The sequence below is a fragment of the Cynocephalus volans genome, chromosome 4 (genome assembly GCF_027409185.1).
Source record: "Cynocephalus volans isolate mCynVol1 chromosome 4, mCynVol1.pri, whole genome shotgun sequence".
In the NCBI taxonomy this organism is placed as follows: domain Eukaryota; kingdom Metazoa; phylum Chordata; class Mammalia; order Dermoptera; family Cynocephalidae; genus Cynocephalus; species Cynocephalus volans.
In genome coordinates this window covers 79,046,651-79,067,480 of record NC_084463.1, presented here as the reverse complement: position 1 = coordinate 79,067,480, position 20,830 = coordinate 79,046,651, and the positions used below count along the sequence as shown (strand labels likewise).

The 20,830-nt window shown below is 45.7% G+C and overlaps 1 protein-coding gene across 3 annotated transcripts in view; it reads left to right on the top strand.

Annotated features, from left to right (window-relative positions):
• The window catches only part of AMOTL1 (angiomotin like 1), a 167,051-nt gene that overhangs the window by 139,088 nt on the left and 7,133 nt on the right, over nt 1–20,830 (top strand). For all 3 annotated transcript variants that reach the window (XM_063092389.1, XM_063092387.1, XM_063092390.1), the window contains 6 exons: nt 488–633; nt 3,106–3,255; nt 8,637–8,827; nt 15,589–15,714; nt 17,211–17,437; nt 20,362–20,637. In XM_063092389.1, the coding sequence (XP_062948459.1) occupies nt 488–633; nt 3,106–3,255; nt 8,637–8,827; nt 15,589–15,714; nt 17,211–17,437; nt 20,362–20,637 (1,116 nt within the window). The remainder of the gene's footprint in view (nt 1–487; nt 634–3,105; nt 3,256–8,636; nt 8,828–15,588; nt 15,715–17,210; nt 17,438–20,361; nt 20,638–20,830) is intronic.

Below are 20,830 nucleotides of genomic sequence, written 5' to 3'. Positions count from 1 at the left end.
GGAGATTGGAGTCCTGAGCTTGAAGCTTCCCTCTGCTGACTGGCCTCAGACAAAGAGCTTACCTCTCTGGACCTTGGTTTAATTTTCTGTGAATGACACTGTAAATATCGCCTGTCCTTGCATCACAGGCTTGGAAGATAGAAGCTGGGGATGTTGTGAGCATAAAACCGAATAGGTACAATATTAATTTGAAGCATTAAAGTTGATGTTATAGAGAGGTGAGTTATTGAGAACATGGGGTCACTAGTTGTTTGTGTACTATTCATCTCTGGAACTGTGACCTGGAATGTATCTTGAATTAACAGTTGGTTTTTGAGAAAATCCTTACCTTACATACCACCAATATTGTGAGGGAGCAAAAGCAGTAATTCAATCCTCTACTATGTGCATGCTTTTTCATTTTTAATCCTTGCCAGATGTAGACTGGCAGTAAGCCCAGAGGGTGAGCACTTTCTGACAGAGGTAGTTTTGTTTGTCTCCCTTCTAGACAAAGAATTCTTGAAGGAAAAGGAGAAGTTAGAAATGGAGCTAGTGGCAGTGCGGACTGCAAGTGAGGACCATCGGAGACACATTGAGATTCTGGACCAGGCTTTGAGCAACGCCCAGGCCAGGGTCATCAAGCTGGAAGAGGAGGTGAGACCAGGCTGGGGGGTCGGGGGCCGGGTGGGGCCAGAGCCAGAGGGCTCCACTTCCTTTTCCTAAGCCAGATACTTTAACCAGAGCCAATAAAAATGAATAAGAACAGAGCCTGTTCATCACAGAGCCAAGCAAAGTATGCAAGGCACACGTGACTACTGTCAGCAGAGAGTTCATACTCAGCCTGAAGCCCATTGGTTGGTAGGTGTCCAGGGCAGGAAATAAATGGAAGGACTATAAACCACTGGTGCCTGTGGAGAAAACAGACTTAACCATTTTTTAAAAATAGTTCAGTTGCTTTGTCTTTAGGATCTCAATGGCATAGAAAAAGGCAAAAGTCTGCTTCTAGCGGTGGGGGTGGGGTGGTGTTTGGCCGATCTGCCTCCACTTTCCAGAAGTTGGCTGAGCCATGCAGGAACCCCCCAACCCAGGAAATCCTGGCTCCACGGCCTTGAGCAAGTCACGTAACCTTTTCAGTGCTCAGTTTTCTTATCTCTTAAATGGAGATAATGAAGAACTTTACCTCTTACTGTTATTGGGACGATTAAATGAGATACTATATATAAAGCACAGTGCTTGGCATGACAGTGCTCTGAAAATGTTGGCTGATATAATTACTGTTATTAACCATCCTCCTCACTACATGCGCCTTGCTAGATATAAGGTTGATACAAAGGTAAAGGAGACAGATCCGTGCCTTCCAGGATCTTGCAGTTGCTTGGGGGGCAATATTTATTTAATTATTTGACAAAAACTTATCAAATGTCTACTGGATGCCTGACACTGTTCCGTGCATTAGGGACACACTGCCCAGCAAGGACCAAAATAAGTATTGTGTCACTTATATTCTAGTGGCTACACACTCAGAAAACTGTATACAGTGGAGGACATGGCAAGTGGTGTATGAATGGTGCACACAAAATATGTGTGATGAAGCTTCTAAGAAGCACAGGAACCTGCATTTAGTAGGTACTCAGAAGTTTTTTAAATTGAATCGATCAGTCGAGAGCACAGTGAACGAAAGGACCAGATGAAAACTGACCCCAAGGGGCCGAGCCCGTGGCGCACTAGGGAGAGTGCGGCGCTGGGAGCGCGGCGACGCTCCCGCCGCGGGTTCGGATCCTATATAGGAATGGCCGGTGCACTCACTGGCTGAGTATCGGTCACGAAAAAGACAAAAAAAAAAAAAAAAAAAAACCTGACCCCAAGAACACGTGTAGAAAAATCTCTAAAGTTGTCTCCTCCTTGAAAGGTCAGAGGCACCTCCATTTATTCAGTTTCTTCACAGAGGACAGGATATTGGCATGGCTTATGGTAGTGCTGCCTGCTAAGTCAGAAACTTCACTTAGCAGCAAGCTCTTAAATCACTAGCATGTTCCAGCCTGCCAGTGTAATCACAGGTTGAACTCAGGATTCAGTCACCCGCAAGGCATTCCAGGTGCAGAATGACTGGAAATGGTACCTGGTGTCCTCTCACCCAGGACCAGATCAAGCAAATGCCTCAGCATGATTTTGGGCACTAGGCAATTCCCAGAAAGTTAGAAATGTGCTTGGGGTTTATGAACATGGGCCAAATCCTATCTGGAAGAAAACAAAGTCTGAGGGTAAGAGTTTGAGATTGTTGGTCATGATTCTAAGTCCATACCTGATGTGACATTGACATGAATCATATTAACCTTAAAGTTCATCTCCTCAGTTACTGTGTTGTTTGAATGTTCATTATGCCCTTCCTGTCTCTTTAGGGCTGTCACCTACTCATCTATAAAGGACTCCGAAATCTTTAGGAGAAAGTCACTCCATAAATATCTGTAATAAGAAATTTTTATATTTATTCACACATACACAAATGGGCACACATGCATGTATGCCTGCATTCGTAATTTCTTTATGATAAAAGTAATTTATATTTATTATAGAAAATGTGAAAAATACAGAAAAGAATAAAGAAAAAGTTACTATTCTGCCATACAGATAAACCTGGTTAGTGTTTTAAGTATTTTCTTCTAGTCTTTTTCTTTCATGGATAGATAAATACCAAACAGACAGACATAGTTGTGATAATGTTGTATATAATTTTTGATTCTGGATTTTTAATTTAACATTATAGAATAAGTATTTCTTCATGATATTAAAACTTTTTATAAGCTTCATTTCCAATGCTTGCAGGTGCTATAATTATTATGCAATAACTAAGCACTGAGGTCAAAGCTGTGCAAATTACCAAAAACAGGTGTCCTGGGAGGGGCTTCAGTGCCAAACATCCTAGCCATTTTAGGTGTAACTGATGGCTTTTTTGTGTAAATCTTTTCTAAGCTGGGACACCTGAGTGAGAGGAGGAGGATGGTACATGTACCTCTAGTTTAAATAGCATCTCCAGTAGTTTAAATAGTTATCTGACCCCCCACTCCACCCCTGCTTTGAGAATCACTGGTCTAAATTCTGTGCTCTTTTTCACTCTTCTCTGCTCAGTTAAGAGAGAAGCAAGCATATGTGGAGAAAGTGGAGAAGCTGCAGCAGGCCCTGACCCAGCTGCAGTCTGCGTGTGAGAAGCGAGAGCAGATGGAGCGGAGGCTGAGGACCTGGCTGGAGAGAGAGCTGGATGCACTGCGAGCCCAGCAGGTGAGGGGCTGCGGGTGGCCAGCAGGTAGGTTAGACACGCCCACTCAGCAAACACATGGAGCACTTGCTGCAGGCCAGCACTGTGATCTGCGCAGAGGATCCAGAGGGAAACGAGAACTCCCTGTCCCCAGAAAACCCACACAGCAACCAGAGGAGGAGCCAGGCAGTCCACTCACTGGGAGTGACAAATGTCCTCACAAAGAACGCAGTCACTGACTTGGAGCTGGGGGGAGGGGAATGCGGCTTTAGATGACTTCACAGAGGAGGACATTTGAGTTGGACATTGAAAGATGAGTGTGTTAGGCATTCAGGGACAAGAACATCAGAGACAGAGGAAGAACACGTGTAAAGGAGAGGGCTGGGAAACAGTGCATCAAGGGCAGCTGGGCGCAGCTAGCCTGGGGAGGGTGCCCAGCGCGGTAGCTGGTGAGGAGGCAAAGGCCAGTTTGTGGAGCATGTTTGGTCAGTTGAGAGATTGGGCTTTGCCCTGTAATCAACAGAGAGCCAACAACTGGAAGTGGTTAAGCTGGAGAGGAATGTGGTGCAAAGGATCAGGAGAGTTTAGAAGGCGGTTGTTGAATGAAGCCAGGGAGGCCAGTCTGAAGGCCATGAGTGTAGTCTAGTGGGTAGTGACAGTGGGGCTCCATGGAGGACTTGAAGGTAAGCGCTAGTAAGGTGGTACTTTAGTGGGACATGATGAGCAGTAAGTTTTCAGAAGAGAAGCAGAGGAAGGAGTTCAGGGCCATCCCTAGAAAACAGTAGTGACCATGAGCTCCTTCTGCCTATCCTTCCCAGCTGGTAACAGCTGGTAATGTAACTCTGCTATGAATAAACACACAGAGTGAAACACCCCAGCGTAGAGTTCATGTGCGCCTTGGCAGAGAGGGAAGTACTGCAAGAAAGCTCCATCACAGGCTAGTCAAAGCCTCTTGGCTCCAGATGAGCCTGGGCTTTTCCCTCATCAGCCAGCGTGGTGGGCAAAGCCCTTTTTGCTGCTGATGAAGGGTGTGTTCGCAACTGGGATACCAGGGAAACACAAGGCAGGGCTCCATGGAATTATCGACTGAATAGGGCATAGTGGTTGTGGTTGAAACACTTGAAAACACTTGAAAGTGTGCACTCAGGCAGCTCAGCCCTCTCGCATGGGAGGACCATGCAGTTCCCTCTGGGTGTGTGCAGTTGGCTGGAGAAAGAGGTGTTAGTGAGATTGCCCAGAAAGTTAAGAAACCCACCCCAGCCTCCTACCACCTTGGCTTGGCTGATAGCCCATAAGGAAGGGCGGCTCTGTCTCTGGACTTCTGATACTTGTAGCATGTGCCACATACCCTTGCACTTGAGTTACACCCTTTACCTGTTCTCTGTTGCTCAGTTATTGAGATCTTAACCTCCCCAACTTGAGGGCAGGGCTTCATTGGTACTGGGTACAGTGCTGGCACATGGTAGACACTTATGAGTCTTTGGCTGACAAAATGGGCACATCTCAATGCTTAGAGCAAAAAAGAATATTCTTTTCCAGTTAATGTGCCATCCAGACCCTGCAATTAGATTACTTATCCTTGGCTCTTCTATTTTGAATGCTGTGAAACTAAACTCTGTTACCCTTATTGTATGTCAAGAAGAAGAAACATAAAGTCAGGATTATTTGAAAAATACCTTAATTGCCACAGAGGACAGTTCATTGTGTGCACCCTCAGACCCAGGCACACCCTCCACATTATTCCCTCAGACCAGCAAAAACAATATTCCAACCATGCGTAAAGGTTGCGGACAGACTTAGGTGCACTAGTCGGGGGCAGACTTTTCAGAATTGAATCTCTCTGGGGAAATGACTCTGCTTTCATTCTGGGTTTGTCTTTGGGAGCTGATAGCAGATCCCCAGCTATGCGTGGCTGATGTGAGCCTGAGCGGGGGAGTTAAACAGAACTTGATGCTCAGCATCTCTTTGAAAATAACATTTTAGTTAGGCTTTTAAATGAAAATATTAGTCTGTCTCCTGTGACATAAAATATACTCAGATTTTTCTGTTGCTCTTGCCTACTCATTAAAAAGGTAAGTATTGTTTTTTTTATTTTTTCCTTTAATACTTCTTTATTTTCTAATTTTACCACTGAGCATACATTTTTCTATAACCAGAAAAGTTAAAAATGTTATTGTGGAAAAAACCCACCAGAAAAACCTTGAGTTTTTCTCTAGTTCCATGTGGCAGATACTGTAAAGGTTAAAGTCTGGTTAAATTCACATTGGAAGCCCGTGGATGAGTGTGGGGGCAGCTCTGCCGACCCTCGCCAGGGATGACTCGGAGTCCCTCAGGAACACAGGATCAACTGGGAAACTCGGCCTTTTGGGGAAAGGGTATCCAGGGGCCTCCCTGATCTCCCGCTCATGCACGCTTGTGCAGCTCGTGCTTGTGCCTGCCGCAGATGTGGGCAACCTCGGGAGAGGCTTCTGCAGTCCATGCCGCACCCTCATCCTTCACCCCCTGTGTCAGTGAGGCATTTATCTGACCCCTTTAGAAAGCATACTGAGGTCAAACTGTAACAAAGCCCCAGTCATCTCCACCCTCAACAAAACAGTAGGGCCAACCACACTGCCTTGCCACTTCCCTTAGGGCATTATTCCACAGGGACCTTTGAGAGGGTGGTTTACAGTGCTTGTTGAATCAGCACCCCACACAAGGGCTATGCCCTCAGACTTACTCCAGCACACAGCTGAGCCTCTCCACCTGGCCCCCTCTAACAACACAGCCCCTGAGTGAGCTCCACCTATTCCTTCGAGGTGCCCTGGTCCCTTCCAGAAGGGTGGGTACACTGGGGATGAGCAGAGTGGCATGGAATCATGTTTGATTCATAGTATATGCTCCAGGGTTAGGACCGGCCAGGGTGAATCCTGCGTCCTCCTGCCAGAAAAGTAGCCTTGGGTAAGTGATCTTTCTGAGCCTCAACTTCCTTATCTATAAAATAAAAGCTTCCTTGTCTTGTCTCATACTTGTAACTACAAATAAGAGGATCTGCCCCCAGTGCTTATCACAGTGCCTTGCACTGAGCAATTGATTAGGAAAGAATCATTCTTATTGCTGTTCTTACTGCCACCATTACCGTCAGAGTCATTGTAAGGCTTAGGTCATTCTTGATCCAAATTCCTCCCTTGCCCCACCTTTTTCAGTCCCATTGAAAAAAGGGTGACAGTGTGGCTGATGGAAGAGGGAAGGGAAAAAGATAAGTCAGGACAATGGGACTAGTAGGAAAGAGAAGCTCTCAATGGTTCCTGTTCTTATAAGTAATGTCTCCTCTACTGTGGGGGGTGAGCAGTACCTCAGCATCATTAGAAACTGCAAAGGAAGAGAAAGAGAAGGAAAGATTAAAAAGGGAGGGGAACTTACATGTTTAAGAACTCACAATTTAATCTTTTTTACAAAGAGCACAAAGTAATTTTCTTGTGTTACTTCCACAGTAGTCCTATAAGGTAGAAGGGAGAAGGTGAAGAGGAAAATAAGGCACAGGGAAGTGAGGGGACCAACCAAGTCGTGTAGCTAATTAAGACATTCCTCCCATGCGAACACATTAATGGCAAAGGTTTTTGTTCATTGTTGTATCCTCAGTACGTGGTACGTGCTCAGTAAGTATTTGTTGACTAGCTGAATAGCAGCAGAAGCTGTCCTGCCTGACCCTTAATCCATTTTTCTGGCTAGCATACTTATTCATTAGGCTGTGCTGTCTCTGTATGCTTGAGTGTTGAAATTCATGAGTTAATTTAAATAATTCTTAAGGACCTGAATGAGGGGGCCTATGAAGAGTTGTCATGATCTCATGTTAGGTCAAGAGGATTCTGCAAAAATAAGCTAGCTTAGATGGTAACAGAAGGGATTTAGATAGAAACTGACAAGCATAGATGGCAGCTTGGTGAGGCTGTGGCAGCTTTTTCTTGGAAAGTTTCTAAAAATAGGGTACCTTCTGATCTCGGTGGACTCGTTCATTTGTCCTCCTGCCTGAGTCTGGGTGCCTGGCCAGATGGGGTCAGTGATCTCCTGTACAGGTCAGGTGGGGACAGGTATGTGCCTTCCTCTCTCTTCTTACTTACTTGTTGGTGACTGGCAAACTACTACTTCCTAGAATAATTTATATTTGTAGCTTTAAGAAATTGAATAGAAACATATGGTTTACAAAAAGCCCATGGGCTCATTTGTTCTCTTCTCTGGTGGGATTAGATTCCATCAGTACAGCTCAAATGCCCAGCTGTTGCTCTAGGCAATTCACCAATCCTTTTCTTAATCTAGGGCATTATGTGGATCTGGATGAAGAGTTCGGATACCTCTCACCTTGCAACCAGCTCTGCATTTAAATTTTCCAGTCACTGGAAAACATGAGGAGAATGTGCATCCCGGGACATAGAATAACTGGGATGAAATTATTCTCCCCTCTGTTATGCAGCAACCTGGCTCATGCTCGGTCTGGGCCCCTGACCCTGATTTCCCAAGATGACCTGTCTCCGCCACTGGTCTGTAGTTAGAACTTCTTTAAAACCACCTTGTCCTCTATGTCATGCTCTTTAGAGGAAATAGTATACCTGAGTTAAAAGGAAAAAAATCTGTTATGTGACTATCCTTAGCTTGTGAGCAATCCAGATAACCACGACTTTATTTCCTCATGCTGACACAGATGAAAAGAGAGGGCTAAGAAACGAGCTTGCCTCGCATTAGTCTTCCACTTCCGTGTACATTATCTAATTTGAGTCTCATTCTCATGCCTCTAAGAGGGGTAGGTATGAAGACCTCCTTTCCCAGATGAAGGCATTGCAGCTAGGACAGCATGCGTGTTAGGGCATCTCCCTCCCACCTCCTGTGCCTTTCCATTTATCTCCCAGCCTCAAGGGAAGCGTACAATTGGAATCACTTCCTTGAGTTCTGGAGAAAGTGCCCTAGACCAGTAGGCCTAGACTTAACACCTGTTCTTACTTTTGGTATAAATTAACTGCAAGGCACTGGACAAGCTCCTTCTTGTCATGCAAAGACCGTGAGCTATGGAGCCAGACAGACCCAGGTTGGAATCCTGACCATACTACTGATTAGCTGAGGGATATCAAACCATTAATTTACCACTCAGAAGCTTAGTTTCTCAACTGTAAAACTGGGATAATGTCTGTTTTACAGAGCTCTGTGAGAATAAAATGAGACAGGAATTTGAGGGTGGGGTGGTGTGGCGCTCAGATCCACTGAGTCCGGGTTGCACACGTTGGAGAGAGGGAGCGGGGGCGTGGTGATCCTGTGTGCGAGCTGCTGCAGGATCTGGGACACATGTGCCCTGTGTGGGTAACTGCAGACAGGGTTGATGTGGTCTACCACACAGCCCATTTTGAACATCAACATGTTATTTCTACTTCTCCAGAAACATGGGAATGGCCAGCCAGCCAGCATGCCGGAATACAATGCTCCAGCCCTCCTGGAGCTTGTGAGGGAGAAGGAGGAGCGGATCCTGGCCCTGGAGGCCGACATGACCAAGTGGGAGCAGAAGTACCTGGAGGAGAGCACCATCCGCCACTTCGCCATGAATGCCGCAGCCAGCGCAGCAGCTGAGAGGTGAGACCGGCAGGGCTCTGGTGGTCACCCAAGGCCAACTGAAAAAAAAAGGAAACAAACACAAGTGTCCAGAGACATCCAGAGGCCCATGCGGGGAGTGAGGTCAGAATTATCAAAAGTAATTCTAAAAGAGGCTGTAGTGCTAGTTGGAGAGCAAGGCGGTATCACATTTCTGGAGGATAAGTTGTCATATGTACCTTCCCTTTGGTCCCGTAATTCTAGTTCTAGAATTTATCTTAAGGAAATCATTATATAAGTGCCTGAAAATTTATGTCCAAGGATGTTCATCCCAGTGTTATTGAAAATATCAATGCATTAAAATAGCCTAAAGTCCAAGAAGAGAAGATTCATTTAACAATTTAAAGTACGTCCGCATGGTGGAATACTGTGTGATCATTAAGAATGATGTTGTGGACATCATTCTTTTATGACTCTCTTCAACGCTGTATCTGTATCACGGGCCAGATGAGGAATATATAATCCTCATAGCAGCCCCGAAGACAGGTACTATTGTTATCCTCATTTTACAAAAAAAGAAAATGAGGCTTAGAGAGGCGCAATGGTTAATTCCAAATCACACTTGTCAGAAGCGGTGGGGCCACATGTCAATGGAGAACTACCTGACTTAAAACTTGATGTCCCTTCATTTGAAATTGATTTCTTCTGCTGTCAGTTTTACCTCTGTTGCTTTACTTTCTTTCTGTAGGCCTACAGCCTTATTCTTCCTTTAAAAATTAGCTCAAAATGTACAAGATTTCACAAAAATAGCTCACAAATATTCTGTGAAAATATTCTATTGTCTGAATGAGCAGGGTGGTTTCCCCAGTCTCTGATTGCTGGATCTCACCTGCGTGCATAATTGCTGCAATATTTGCGTGGCTGTGCGTTGGACTGGAGAAGCTCCTCTCTGCCCCCCACTCGGTTTGCTTTTTCCCCATAATTTAGAGTTGGGCATTTAATTTAGAGTTGTTTGGAATTCACCAGAATTTAGAGTCAGTATGTTTGGAGGGATCCTCAAATTTCAAAGAATCATCCAGAAAAATGGACTTCCTAATAAATAAGGGCTATTTCTGTGCCATTTGGGATGATTGGACATGAACCAAGAGAGGGGAGTGAAAGTCAAGGACGCAGGCAGTTCCACGTTGCCGCCTTGAGTGTGAGAAGGCCTGCTGGGACTGAGGGGGGATAATTTAGGAGCTATTTATGGGTTCTCAGGTTCATTACTAAAGTAGAGAAGAATCCCCAGCAGCATGCCCAGATGCCAGTGCCAGGAACTGCGCAGAGCAGGGCCACCGTGCGGGCATAGAAGCCTCTGTTGGGCGCCAAAGCACTCTTGCACTAGGAAGACCTGCAGACTCGTCCAGAAAATGATCATTTTGGAATCATTTTCCAGCACTCAAGTGTTATGCGTGTCTATGCCATGAGGGGAAACAGCCCACAGTGTCCATCTGAGTGAGACCGCAGGAATGGGAATAGACATTGAGACGGATGTGGTGAGGCGAAGCTCCAAAGTCCTGGGGAGAGAGGTGAAGAGAAGGGGCACCCTCCCATTCTGTCCCTGCACTGTGTGGTGGGAACAGTGAAGCCCCTTGAATCATTTGTTGATTTTTACATAATTGAGATGTTTTTATTTTCTGCTTTGTTTACTAAGCTAACAGTTAAATGACCTCTTCACCCTGACAAAGACAACAGACTGACATAAAGTTGCAGGGGCTTTGGCCATCTTTGTCAGATCTGGTCTGATGTGCCAGCTGTCGGTGATTGCCCTGGGGTTTCCTCTTTGTGTGATTGTAATGGAAAGAACACTGCACAGGGAGGCAGGACACCTGCATTCAAGGCTCCTCCCTCTGTCACTGAGTGTGGGTGTGTCATCCAGGATAACCCCTTCATTGGTGAAATGGAAATGGTAATTCTCAACTGGTTAAGAGCAGGAAACCCAACCACGGTCCTCTGGCTGAGCACACTAAAGCCCCGATAGCAGTGTAAATGTGTTACTTTGGAGGGATGACACGGGGCCTTCATGTGTCATTGTTGTTTCAACTTCTTTTGATTTATCAGATCAGATGTTTTGGGGGGATCCTGGGCCCTAGGAGATGGATGGGACTGGAATGTAAAATCAGAAGTGGGGGAATGAACAGGTCTGAGGTGTGGACCCTGTGGTGGGCACAGGAGGTGGGTGGAAGAGAGGAGAACCAGTTAGACCCCAAATACAGTCATCCACTCACATGATACTAGGCCCAGCCTTGCTCTTCATCCTTCATGCAAGAGGAAATGGCTCTTACCCCAGATACAGGAGTTCTGTTGTTCTTCTCTGCCCTATCTGGAGTCCTAGAGGTATGGATGGAGCCCCTTTCCACCATCCTTCCCTTCTCCCCCTTCTTTGGGTCCACATATGTTTATTGAGCATCTAATAATTATGCAGGAAACTGTCATCCCCTTTATAGATTACCCCTTCTCACAGTCTCAGGGTGGGGAGATAGGTTCAGAGAATCTCAGATATTTTAGCTCCAGCCTCAATGTTCTTTTCAAAGAAAACCTGTGATTTCAGCATTGCTTTTCTGTTGAAAGTAAGGTAAAAAAGGAAAATGAAGCATTTTGAGAAAGGTTGAAATTCTGAGCTCTTATCTAGATGCTAAATGGCTGCAGATAAATTGGTAAAAATGATTAGTTCCAGCTCTTTTGTGACTTTTCAGCCTCTGATGCCTACTTCATATTTACATGCAATGATTTTTAAACAAAGAAAATAATTTTTGTACACCAACTGGTTCTGCCATCTTTACACATCTCGACACCATAGATGAGAATGTTTAGGGGTTGAACTTATTTTTTATGTGTGGGGAAGGTTTGAAACTTTTTACAAATTTCAAAGCAATGTAATTTTTTTTCAGAGTTCTGTGTATTTACTGTCGAAGTTATTTTCATCTGATTGTGCCTGCTGTTCTTACTTGGCAGTAAAAACATAAATTTTTTAATTTGTCTCCAGCTGTATATGAATTCTCCAAAAGCAAATTGGTTGAAAGTGTTTCTAGCCACTGATTCCTATATTGATGAATTTTGTGCACCCTGGGGCGAATTTATAATTTTATAAGTATGTTTAAAGTGTTTTGTTTGCTTTCTACGTTATTTGGCTTTGTATTTCCAGCTACAGTTTCCATTAAAAAAAATTTTTTTTAATTTTTTAAAATTTTAATATTTATTTGTGCATATTTGTGGGGTACACTGTGTCATTTCAATATGTGCATATATTGCACAATAATTCACTTATGGTAGATAGCATAGTTGTGTTCACTTTAGTCTACCACTTCTCCTCCTCATCACCCCCCCTCCCCCCCGGCCTCTGGTAACCACTCTTCTACTCATTAGTTCATGAGAACTACTTTTTTTTTTTAGATGCCACATGTAAGTGAGATCGTGTGATATTTGTCTTTCTGAGTTTGCACTTTTTTGAGCCATGTTCTCATGTGTGCCTTCTCGTTCATTTATTTTATCTTTATGCATCTTTGCTGAGGTCTTCCTTCTTCCTAAAAACAAATGCAACTTCCAGGAGTGCAGAGCAATGGTTAAGGGCATGGACTTCAAAGTCATCCATATCTGTGTTTGAATCCATTTCCAACATTCGCTAACTGCGTATTCATGGAAAAATCACCTAACCCCAGTGTCTTCATCTGTAAACTGTGGGCAATAATACCCATGGCACAAGTTGTGAGAATAAGTGAGAGGCCATGTGTACCCTGCTCTACCCAGTCCCCACATGAAATAAGTGCTCATTAATTGATAACTCTCTTTAAAAGGGACAGAAGAAGGGCCTCTTTTTGTTGTTTTTTTTTGGGTGTTCTAGAAAAGAGCTTTAAGGTTTTTCAGTATGATTGACGCATTGGAATATGAAGTTAAAGAGGTGTGAAATATTTGGCTAGATCATTTCTTATTAATTTTGTATTCATACAGTCAGAGGCATTATTCTGCCTTTCATCTTAAGATATATCACTTAGATGGTACAGTTATCTTAATTTACTAATCACTGTTAATTTGGGAGTAATTAAATCAACAAAACCTGTAGCAGGAATTGTTATCTTTGACCATTGTTTTCAGACACCTGCTTTCAGCTAAACTGCTTTTTAATCTGCCTGTGTCTGTCCCTACCCTTGCTCCAACCACCTCAACTGAACTTTTCAAGGACAGAGTGTGTCTTCTTCAGCTTTCTGCCCTAGTACCCAGCACGTTTGTTACACTGAAATGACCAGTATCCTAGGTAGGGGTCCAAAATAAGAAGTGAGACAGAATATAGATGTGAAGGAAGACTCCAGCTCCGCAGTTTCACTGTCCAAGAGGACCAATCTCACTTTCAAGTATTTACTGAGCCTTCATTTTACTGTAAAATACTGAAATAGGTTCTATATTGTGTGGTAAATAGAAATAAAATTTTAGCTCTGTTTGGAAAAGTGAGATAGGACAAGTATGAAAAAGTAGAAGCATAGAAACACCCACAAATTTAATAATATAATAGTGTCCATATGTCAGTGGATTAAATGTGTAGGTGCCTGATCTGCAGAGTATTCATAACATGCCACCATAGCTTAATACACAGTGTTGTTAGTAGAAGGGGTGGGGAATTTTGATGTTTGAATTTTATTTTGTCTTAATTCTAACAAGTTTAGGAAGAGAATTGGCAGGTTTTCAGAGGGAAGGAGGATGAAGGAGTTTGTGGAGAGATTATTTTATTTTATTTTTTAAGTTTACTTGTTTATTAATATTTTTTTACATTCTATGATGTTGCATAGCAGTTCGGCAGTAGGGGCAAAGGGGAAGGGGGAAGGAAATAGGGTGGGAGAAGGAGGGAGGAGGAGGGACAGGGTTGAAGCCTGTGGCATCCCCCTCATTCTTGCAGGGGAGACCAGAGGACTTCCAGTGGTGGCTTGGTCTTTGCTGGGCTGGGTGCAGATGTCAGAGGGTTGTTGCTGAAGCCCTCACCCCCTATGGCCCCAGCTTGGAAGCCCAGGGTGCTTCTTGTGGCAGCTCGGTGGTTGTCACTGAGCTGGTTGTGGGTGTTAGGGGGCATGGCTGGGTCCCCAGTCCTCTCCACTCCCTGGCTTGGTAGCCCAGGGGACTTCTGGTCCTTCTAGGATTTATAGGTGATCTTTGGTGATGTGAGACCTTTACTAGTTAATATCAAACTTTGTCTCAGGTCTGTGGGTATTTTGTTTTTTCTTCCAGTTCTGTGTTAAATTATTTGCTGTTCCCACCACTTAAATTCTGCACTGGAACTAATTTGTTGTCCTTTGCTTACTTCTAAAATGGGGAACTTCCTGTGGGGACCAGCACTAAAGCTCTGTGGTTGAGCTAAATTGTTGCTTTGCTCCTGATTCCCTAGGGAAGGATTTTTGTGCAGCTCAGGTTTTAATGGTTGACTTTATAGGTATTTCTGGGTCTCATGAGATCTGGTACACTTGGTACACCTGGGTTGTGTGGAAACTCTGATCTGGGCCTGATTCTTTTCAGCAAACTGCACCTCATGTTATTCTATATTCCTGACCAGTCTCCATTGAGTGCTCCTGTGCTGATTTGGGGGCAGATCCGCTGTCCTTGCTGTGCCCCAGTGCTCTCCTGATGGGCCCATCACCCCCCCCCCCCCCCGCACGCCGCTACTCCACACACTTCCCATGGGATGGGCCATGTGCCAGCCTCTGAGTGGCTCCTTTTTTTCAGTTTTTCTGGCTCCTCACTCCTATGTGGGTCCATGGGAACCCTGTTAATGGTCTTGCTGGCCTGGGGGCCACCAAGGCCCTCTTCTCCCCTGCCATCTGCAAGCAACTTCATCTGAGGGGCACAGCTGTGGCTTTTGCCAGCTCCCACTCTGTGCGCTCACCAGGGCCAGGCTGGAAGTGGCCAGAACTCGAAATGGTTGGGGTGGTTCTTTCTTTCTCTCATCGTGGCTTCTCCCACCTTCATGCGCTCCCTAGGTCTCTCCTCCTCTTCCCCTGATCCCTACTGGCCCCAGCTTGGCTGTTGTTGCTTTTTAATAGTTGTAAATTGGTGGATTTGTGGGAGAGAGTGATGCTGGGGACCATCTATTGTGCCATCCTAACTGGAAGCCTGGAGGGATTATTTTAGCGTGGTGCCTGCTGTAGATTGGATGCTCCCCCCCAGTCTCATTGAGGCTTAATCCCCACTGTAACTGTTGAGGGTGGGAAATCCCATTGTGGTAATTGAAAGGTGGGGCCTTTAAGAGGTGATTAGATTCTAGGACCATGCACTAGTGAATGGATTAATAATGGTGGTCAGGGGCATGGTTCTGAGGGCTGTAAAAGGGGAGTGAATGAGGAGGTTAGTCTCTGCTCTCTGCTCCACCGTTTTCACGTGGTACTCTGCTGTCACTCTTGCTACCATCAATGCTCTCATGAGATGTATTCCCTGGACTTTGGACTTCCCAGCCTCAGAAACTGAAAGCAACAAACTTCGTATAAACTTCATTTCTTATAAATCACCCCGTTCCAGGTATTTTGTTGTAAGCCACAGAAACTGAGTAACACAGTGCCCTTCGGTTGCCTCTCCCCGAGCATTTGCACCATTCTCCGTATGTCAGCGTTTGAGGAGATTGGTAACTGGGCTGGGTTAGTAGAGAGGGAAGGCTTTTAAGAACCAGTAGGAGGTGAAGAGCAGACTCCTGTTCCAGCTTGGACACCGGCCTCTCCATTCTGCATCTGTTTGTGTTGAAACAAAGCAAGAAGGCTTCCTGTGATCACATGTGTGTCCTGTGTTGCCAGGGACACCAACATCATCAACCACTCTCGGAACGGCAGCTATGGCGAGAGCTCGCTGGAGGCCCATATCTGGCAGGAGGAGGAGGAGGTGGTGCAGGCCAACAGGAGGTGTCAGGACATGGAGTACACGTAAGGCACAGCCGTGTGCGGCCGCTCCCCTCCAGACCCACAGGTTGCACTCCCACTCCAGCCCTGGTACAGAGTCTTCTCTTCTGCTCTGCTCTGCATGGCTGCAGAATTAAGGTCTCCAAAAACTCCCCACCCACTGCTCTGCCCTGGAGAGAAGGAAAGTTTCAAACCTAAGCACGTGGTTCCACTCAGCAGCAGCCCTGGGGAGTGGGGACTGGTGCCAGAGGTCTCTGCAGGATTATTGCATGTCTAATGCAGGTTTTAAGATGAGGCTGAGAATAATGACTGAAGAATTGAGATGCCCAGGGCTGGCCCGTGGCTCACTTGGGAGAGCGTGATGCTGACAACACCAAGTCAAGGGTTAGGATCCCCTTACTGGTTATCTTTAAAAAAAAAAAAAAAAAAGAATTGAGATGCCCATGTTACTTCTGGATGTCTGTCTGTACAACCTTCCAGACATTATGAACTGGAAAGGAAAAACAGATCATATTCTAAAGGTTCAGAGTTTTTTAGCCAGAGTTTATATATTCCAGTTCTCAAAAAATAACTTATTTACCTAATGCTCTCTTCTGATGGGCTGCACAAGATTTCCAGCAGGCTATTTGACATGGTAAAACTAGCCTGTGCCCCTTGACTGCCTGAGGGCCTGTGGAGCCCTGGGAGCCCTGAGCTTCTCATGTCACAGATGTCAACATAGTGGGGAGTGGTCGAGTAACGGAAAGGCTCAGTGGGTTACTATCAGAATTGCAAAAAGAACTCAGGTGTTTATTGGTTCTCATTTTTGGCCTTTGAGGGGAGAATTATCTTCTAGAGATCCTGTCCGTTTTTTCATCTTTTTTTCTTAGAAAATAGAGAAATGCACCATTAAGGAATGATAAATGTCTGAAGCAATGGATATGCCAGTTACCTTGATTTGACTATTTTACATTGTGTACATGTATTGAAACACCACACTATACCCCCAAAATATATACAATTATTATGTCAATTAAAATTAATTAAATAAATCTAAAAATGTAATGAGTAAATTTTTTAATCAATCAATTTCATTGATTGATTAATTTTTAAAAAAGAAAATAGAGAAATTAACCTTAGTTGAAAGTTCACCCTGTTTGAGGCTTCAGAGTTTCTGGGTTTCCCTATGACCCCTTCTGGCCCTGAACCCCCCTAATGCTAGATCCTCTAAGTGTGGTCCCTGAGCCCACTAAGTCTCAGTAGTCCCTAGTGTATGGCCACAGTCATTCTGACTGTCCCTCCAGAAGTCCCAGAGTCTTCTGAGGTGCCAGAGAAGGTGCACCCCTTTGATCTACAAAGATCTGTCTCATTCAATTTGGGGATTATAAATGTGTGAAGACGTGTACTGCACTTAACTTCCCTCTCTGAATTGCAGCTTAAGTCCCTGGGACAGTCTGAGAGAAATGTCTCAAGTTTTTCTAGCTCAATGTATTTTCTAACCAAATGACTTTTTATTAAGACTGTTTTGTTTTGGTTTACAGTATTAAAAATCTCCATGCCAAAATCATAGAGAAGGATGCCATGATTAAGGTCCTTCAGCAGCGATCCCGTAAAGATGCCGGGAAGACGGATGCCTCGAGCCTGCGGCCCGCCCGCTCGGTCCCGTCCATTGCAGCGGCCACCGGGACACACTCCCGCCAGACCTCTCTCACCAGCAGCCAGCTGGTGGAAGAGAAGAAGGAAGAGAAGGCCTGGAAGGGGAGCATAGGTGAGCCCCACATCTCCTTCAGACTGGGATCCGAAAAGCAAGGCCACACAAACTCTGAGAGGCAACCTCCCTGCCACTCAGAGGACACGGAAATGTCACTGAATATCTGCTAGTCTCAGTTTACTCATCTGTGAAATGGGGAGGAAAGTCAATCAGATTTTGTTTGTGGAAAATAAATGAGATATGTGGAAGTACTGTATAAATTCTGAAGGCTACACTACTGGAGTCGTTGTTAACCATGGGCTGACTCATATTATAATTATTATCTATTATTGTTGAGAGTTGAGATGACCCTTACGACACAAGATGTTCTAATGGAAAAGCCTAGAGACATCAGGCCTCTGAACTGAGCTCTGCCCCACACCACTTATGTGGCGGCTCCTCTTACTTCCATGTCTAGGAAAGGAGACAGTGTGCACACTGCTTTGCCCCATGGGGCCACGGGAGGGCCGGATGAGATGATGTGGAGAAGGCGCGTTGGAAGAAGTGCCCTCCAGCACGAGGGGTTGGTGGTGGTGGTTGCTGTGTTGTTGCACAGGCAGAATTTTGAGGAGGTTGTCACAAGTGTAGTCTCAGCCAGGAGTGGGTTTCCTCATTGGCTCGTTGACTGGTCAGACCGGCCGAGCCTGGAGAGGAAGCAGGCAGCATTCACATCCACATGTGCACACATGTGTACACATCCACACACGCACGCACACACGTGTGCACATGTGTGCACACACATGTCCTCTGCTCCCTTTCCCTGCACTCTGGCAACTCCAGAGCTCTGCCCCTTCTTTGATGCATTTCCCTGGGTCAGCGTGTGTTTTTGTTTCTCTATGGAGTCCAGAGCCAGGTTTCCTCAGCACAGGACCCCAGAGGAGCCAGTCTGCTCTGTGCCAGAGGGGATAAGATCTTCCATATGAACCCGACAGAGCTGGAGGATCAAAGCTCGCAGCCGGAATCTCTGTTTGAAGTTCTTCCACTGGTGGCTTCCACAGCCCCTGCCCTCAGAGGAAATGCACTTCAAAGAGATGTGTGTGGACAACAGCTGGGGTCATCAAAGACCATCGCAGGGACATTAGCTCCCAGCCCAGTTGGAGAGCAGGGAGGCAGTGCTCAGACTGGCTGGCTGAGGAGTTTGAAATCTGCTCAGCTCTGATGGAAACCTCCCTGGGAGAAGCCCATTGGTGGCATCCAGCTGGGCCGGCGTCTCTCTGGTGTCTGTGCCTGCATCCCTCAATATTTAGCCTGGGAGCCTGAGGACCTTAGTCTGAAGGGAGAGTTGCTGTGGTCTCTGCACTGGTATTTCTCATTTTGTCACTGGTGTCCATAAGTCACAAGTGCAGGGAGGGGCTGAGGGGCCAGGCAGAGGCACACATTCGTGGGACACTGCACAGCTCCCACATGCTTCCATTGTCTTGCCTGATGGGCTCTGGAAGGAGGTGGAGGGGACAGCACATGCCTTCCTCACTTCCCAGGGGCTCCCAAGAGAGATGGCTGGCTAGTAGCTTATTCAACCGGCCACCCCCCTCCACACACCCAGAGCATCCCATCAGACTCTGGAGTTTCAACAGGCAGGTGACCGGGTAGAAAGAACACAGGCTGGGCTCCAAGTTGGGCACAGCTGGGTTTGAATCTCATTTCTGCTACTTCTTAGCTGTGAGATGTTCATTTCTCTGAGCTTCCATTTTCTTCTCTGTAAAACAGAAGAAGAGACCTACCTCACAGGAATGTTGAAATATAAAGTGAGATAATGGGTGAAGCACTTTGGCAAAGATGTTTGCTACTCAGAGTGTGGTCCATGGACCAGCAGCACTGGCATCACCTGGAATTGGTTAGAGGGTGAATCTCGGGCCCCTCCCACCAGATCGAATCCTCATTTGAACAGTATAGTACTTGATATACACATTGCATTTTGAGAAGGACTGCTGTAGACAAACTGAATTGCCCTGAGTTATGAATGGGTACCTTGAAACAGCCCTGGCAATATACTTTATGAATTGCTGGCTAGTTGACAAGATAAGTGAATAAATACTTGATTGTGCTTACAACATCTTCTATAGGCTAGTGTTCTGTAGTGCTGGCACTTTTCTGAATGTGTGCCATATTTTAAAATGAAAAGGTTTCTCTTCTGTCCAGCTTTGCAGGAAGGCCTTGAGGAAATTGACACCTCTGCACAGCAGGCCTCCCTTTTCCGTAGCCAGTGTGCCCTCTTCCCCATCCTAGACCCATCACTCTTGGGGCAGGGTGAGGGCTCCTCCCTGGGAGCCCAGCTGGCTTCCTGCTTCCTGGGATCTAGCTATCGACTGCAGAGATTTCTTTTGGTATAACTCAATGGTTGCTCCGAACAGGGAGCATGTTTGTTTTGGAACCTCACCTTGCAGGAGACTATCGATCCATTACCACGAATGGGGTGGAATTGTGGACTAGTCACAAGCAGCAGGCCAGTGGGAACTAGGACCAGGGAGGCCTTTCAGTTTTTCTTAAGCACACAACCACTGCTTCAGCCAGCCCTTCTGGGCCATGTTAGGTAAAGCAGGCATGGTCTTTAGAAAGCCTTGCGGGAACCTCGCCACCCCTGGTACTCCGGCTAGTAGACTCTTCTCTCTTCTTCTGTACCACCCTGTGAATAATGTTATCGTACAGTTTATCATAATATATTATAGCCAGTTTACTTGACAACTCCTCCCTCTGCCAAAAAAAGAAAACTAAACTTTTTTAGCAGGAGATCTAGGTCTTTCATTTCTTAAAATTCTCTCAGTGTTTGTCATTTTATCAGGTGCATAATAAATGCCTGTTAGACACTTGGTGATGGATCAATGAATGAAGTAATCCTCAGTCAAGAAGGAAGTGATTCCCAAGATTAGTTTTGTTTGTTTGTTTTTAAAATCAAATAAAAGAAAAAAAGAATGTCAGTGAAAAAGCTGTTCTTCTGCCCTCAGGGTTGCTGCTGGGGAAGGAGCACCACGAACACGCTTCTGCCCCCCTGCTGCCATCCCCACCTGCCTCCGCACTGTCACCTACAGCCTCCGCCACATCGGCCAGCAGCGCCCACGCTAAGATGGGCAGCAAGGACAGCAGCACCCAGACGGACAAGAGTGCTGAACTCTTCTGGCCCAACGTGGCCTCCCTCCCCAACCGCAGCAGGCTGAGCGCGACGCCTTCCAACAGCCCCGTCCTGAAGCACCCCGGGGCCAAGGGGACTGTGGAGAAGCTGGGTATGTGGCCCTCCTTTACATGCCTACAAAACATGGGACTGTCTGGCCTGAGAGAGGGAGTCTGGTTGAGCCGAGAGGGAGCAGGAACACCCGTCCATTCTCACTTTATGGGTTTTTTTAATGATCATGGTTATCCAAAAGCTCTTAGGCTGTGTGTTCCTTATTATTACAAGAATAACATTTGTACAGACAC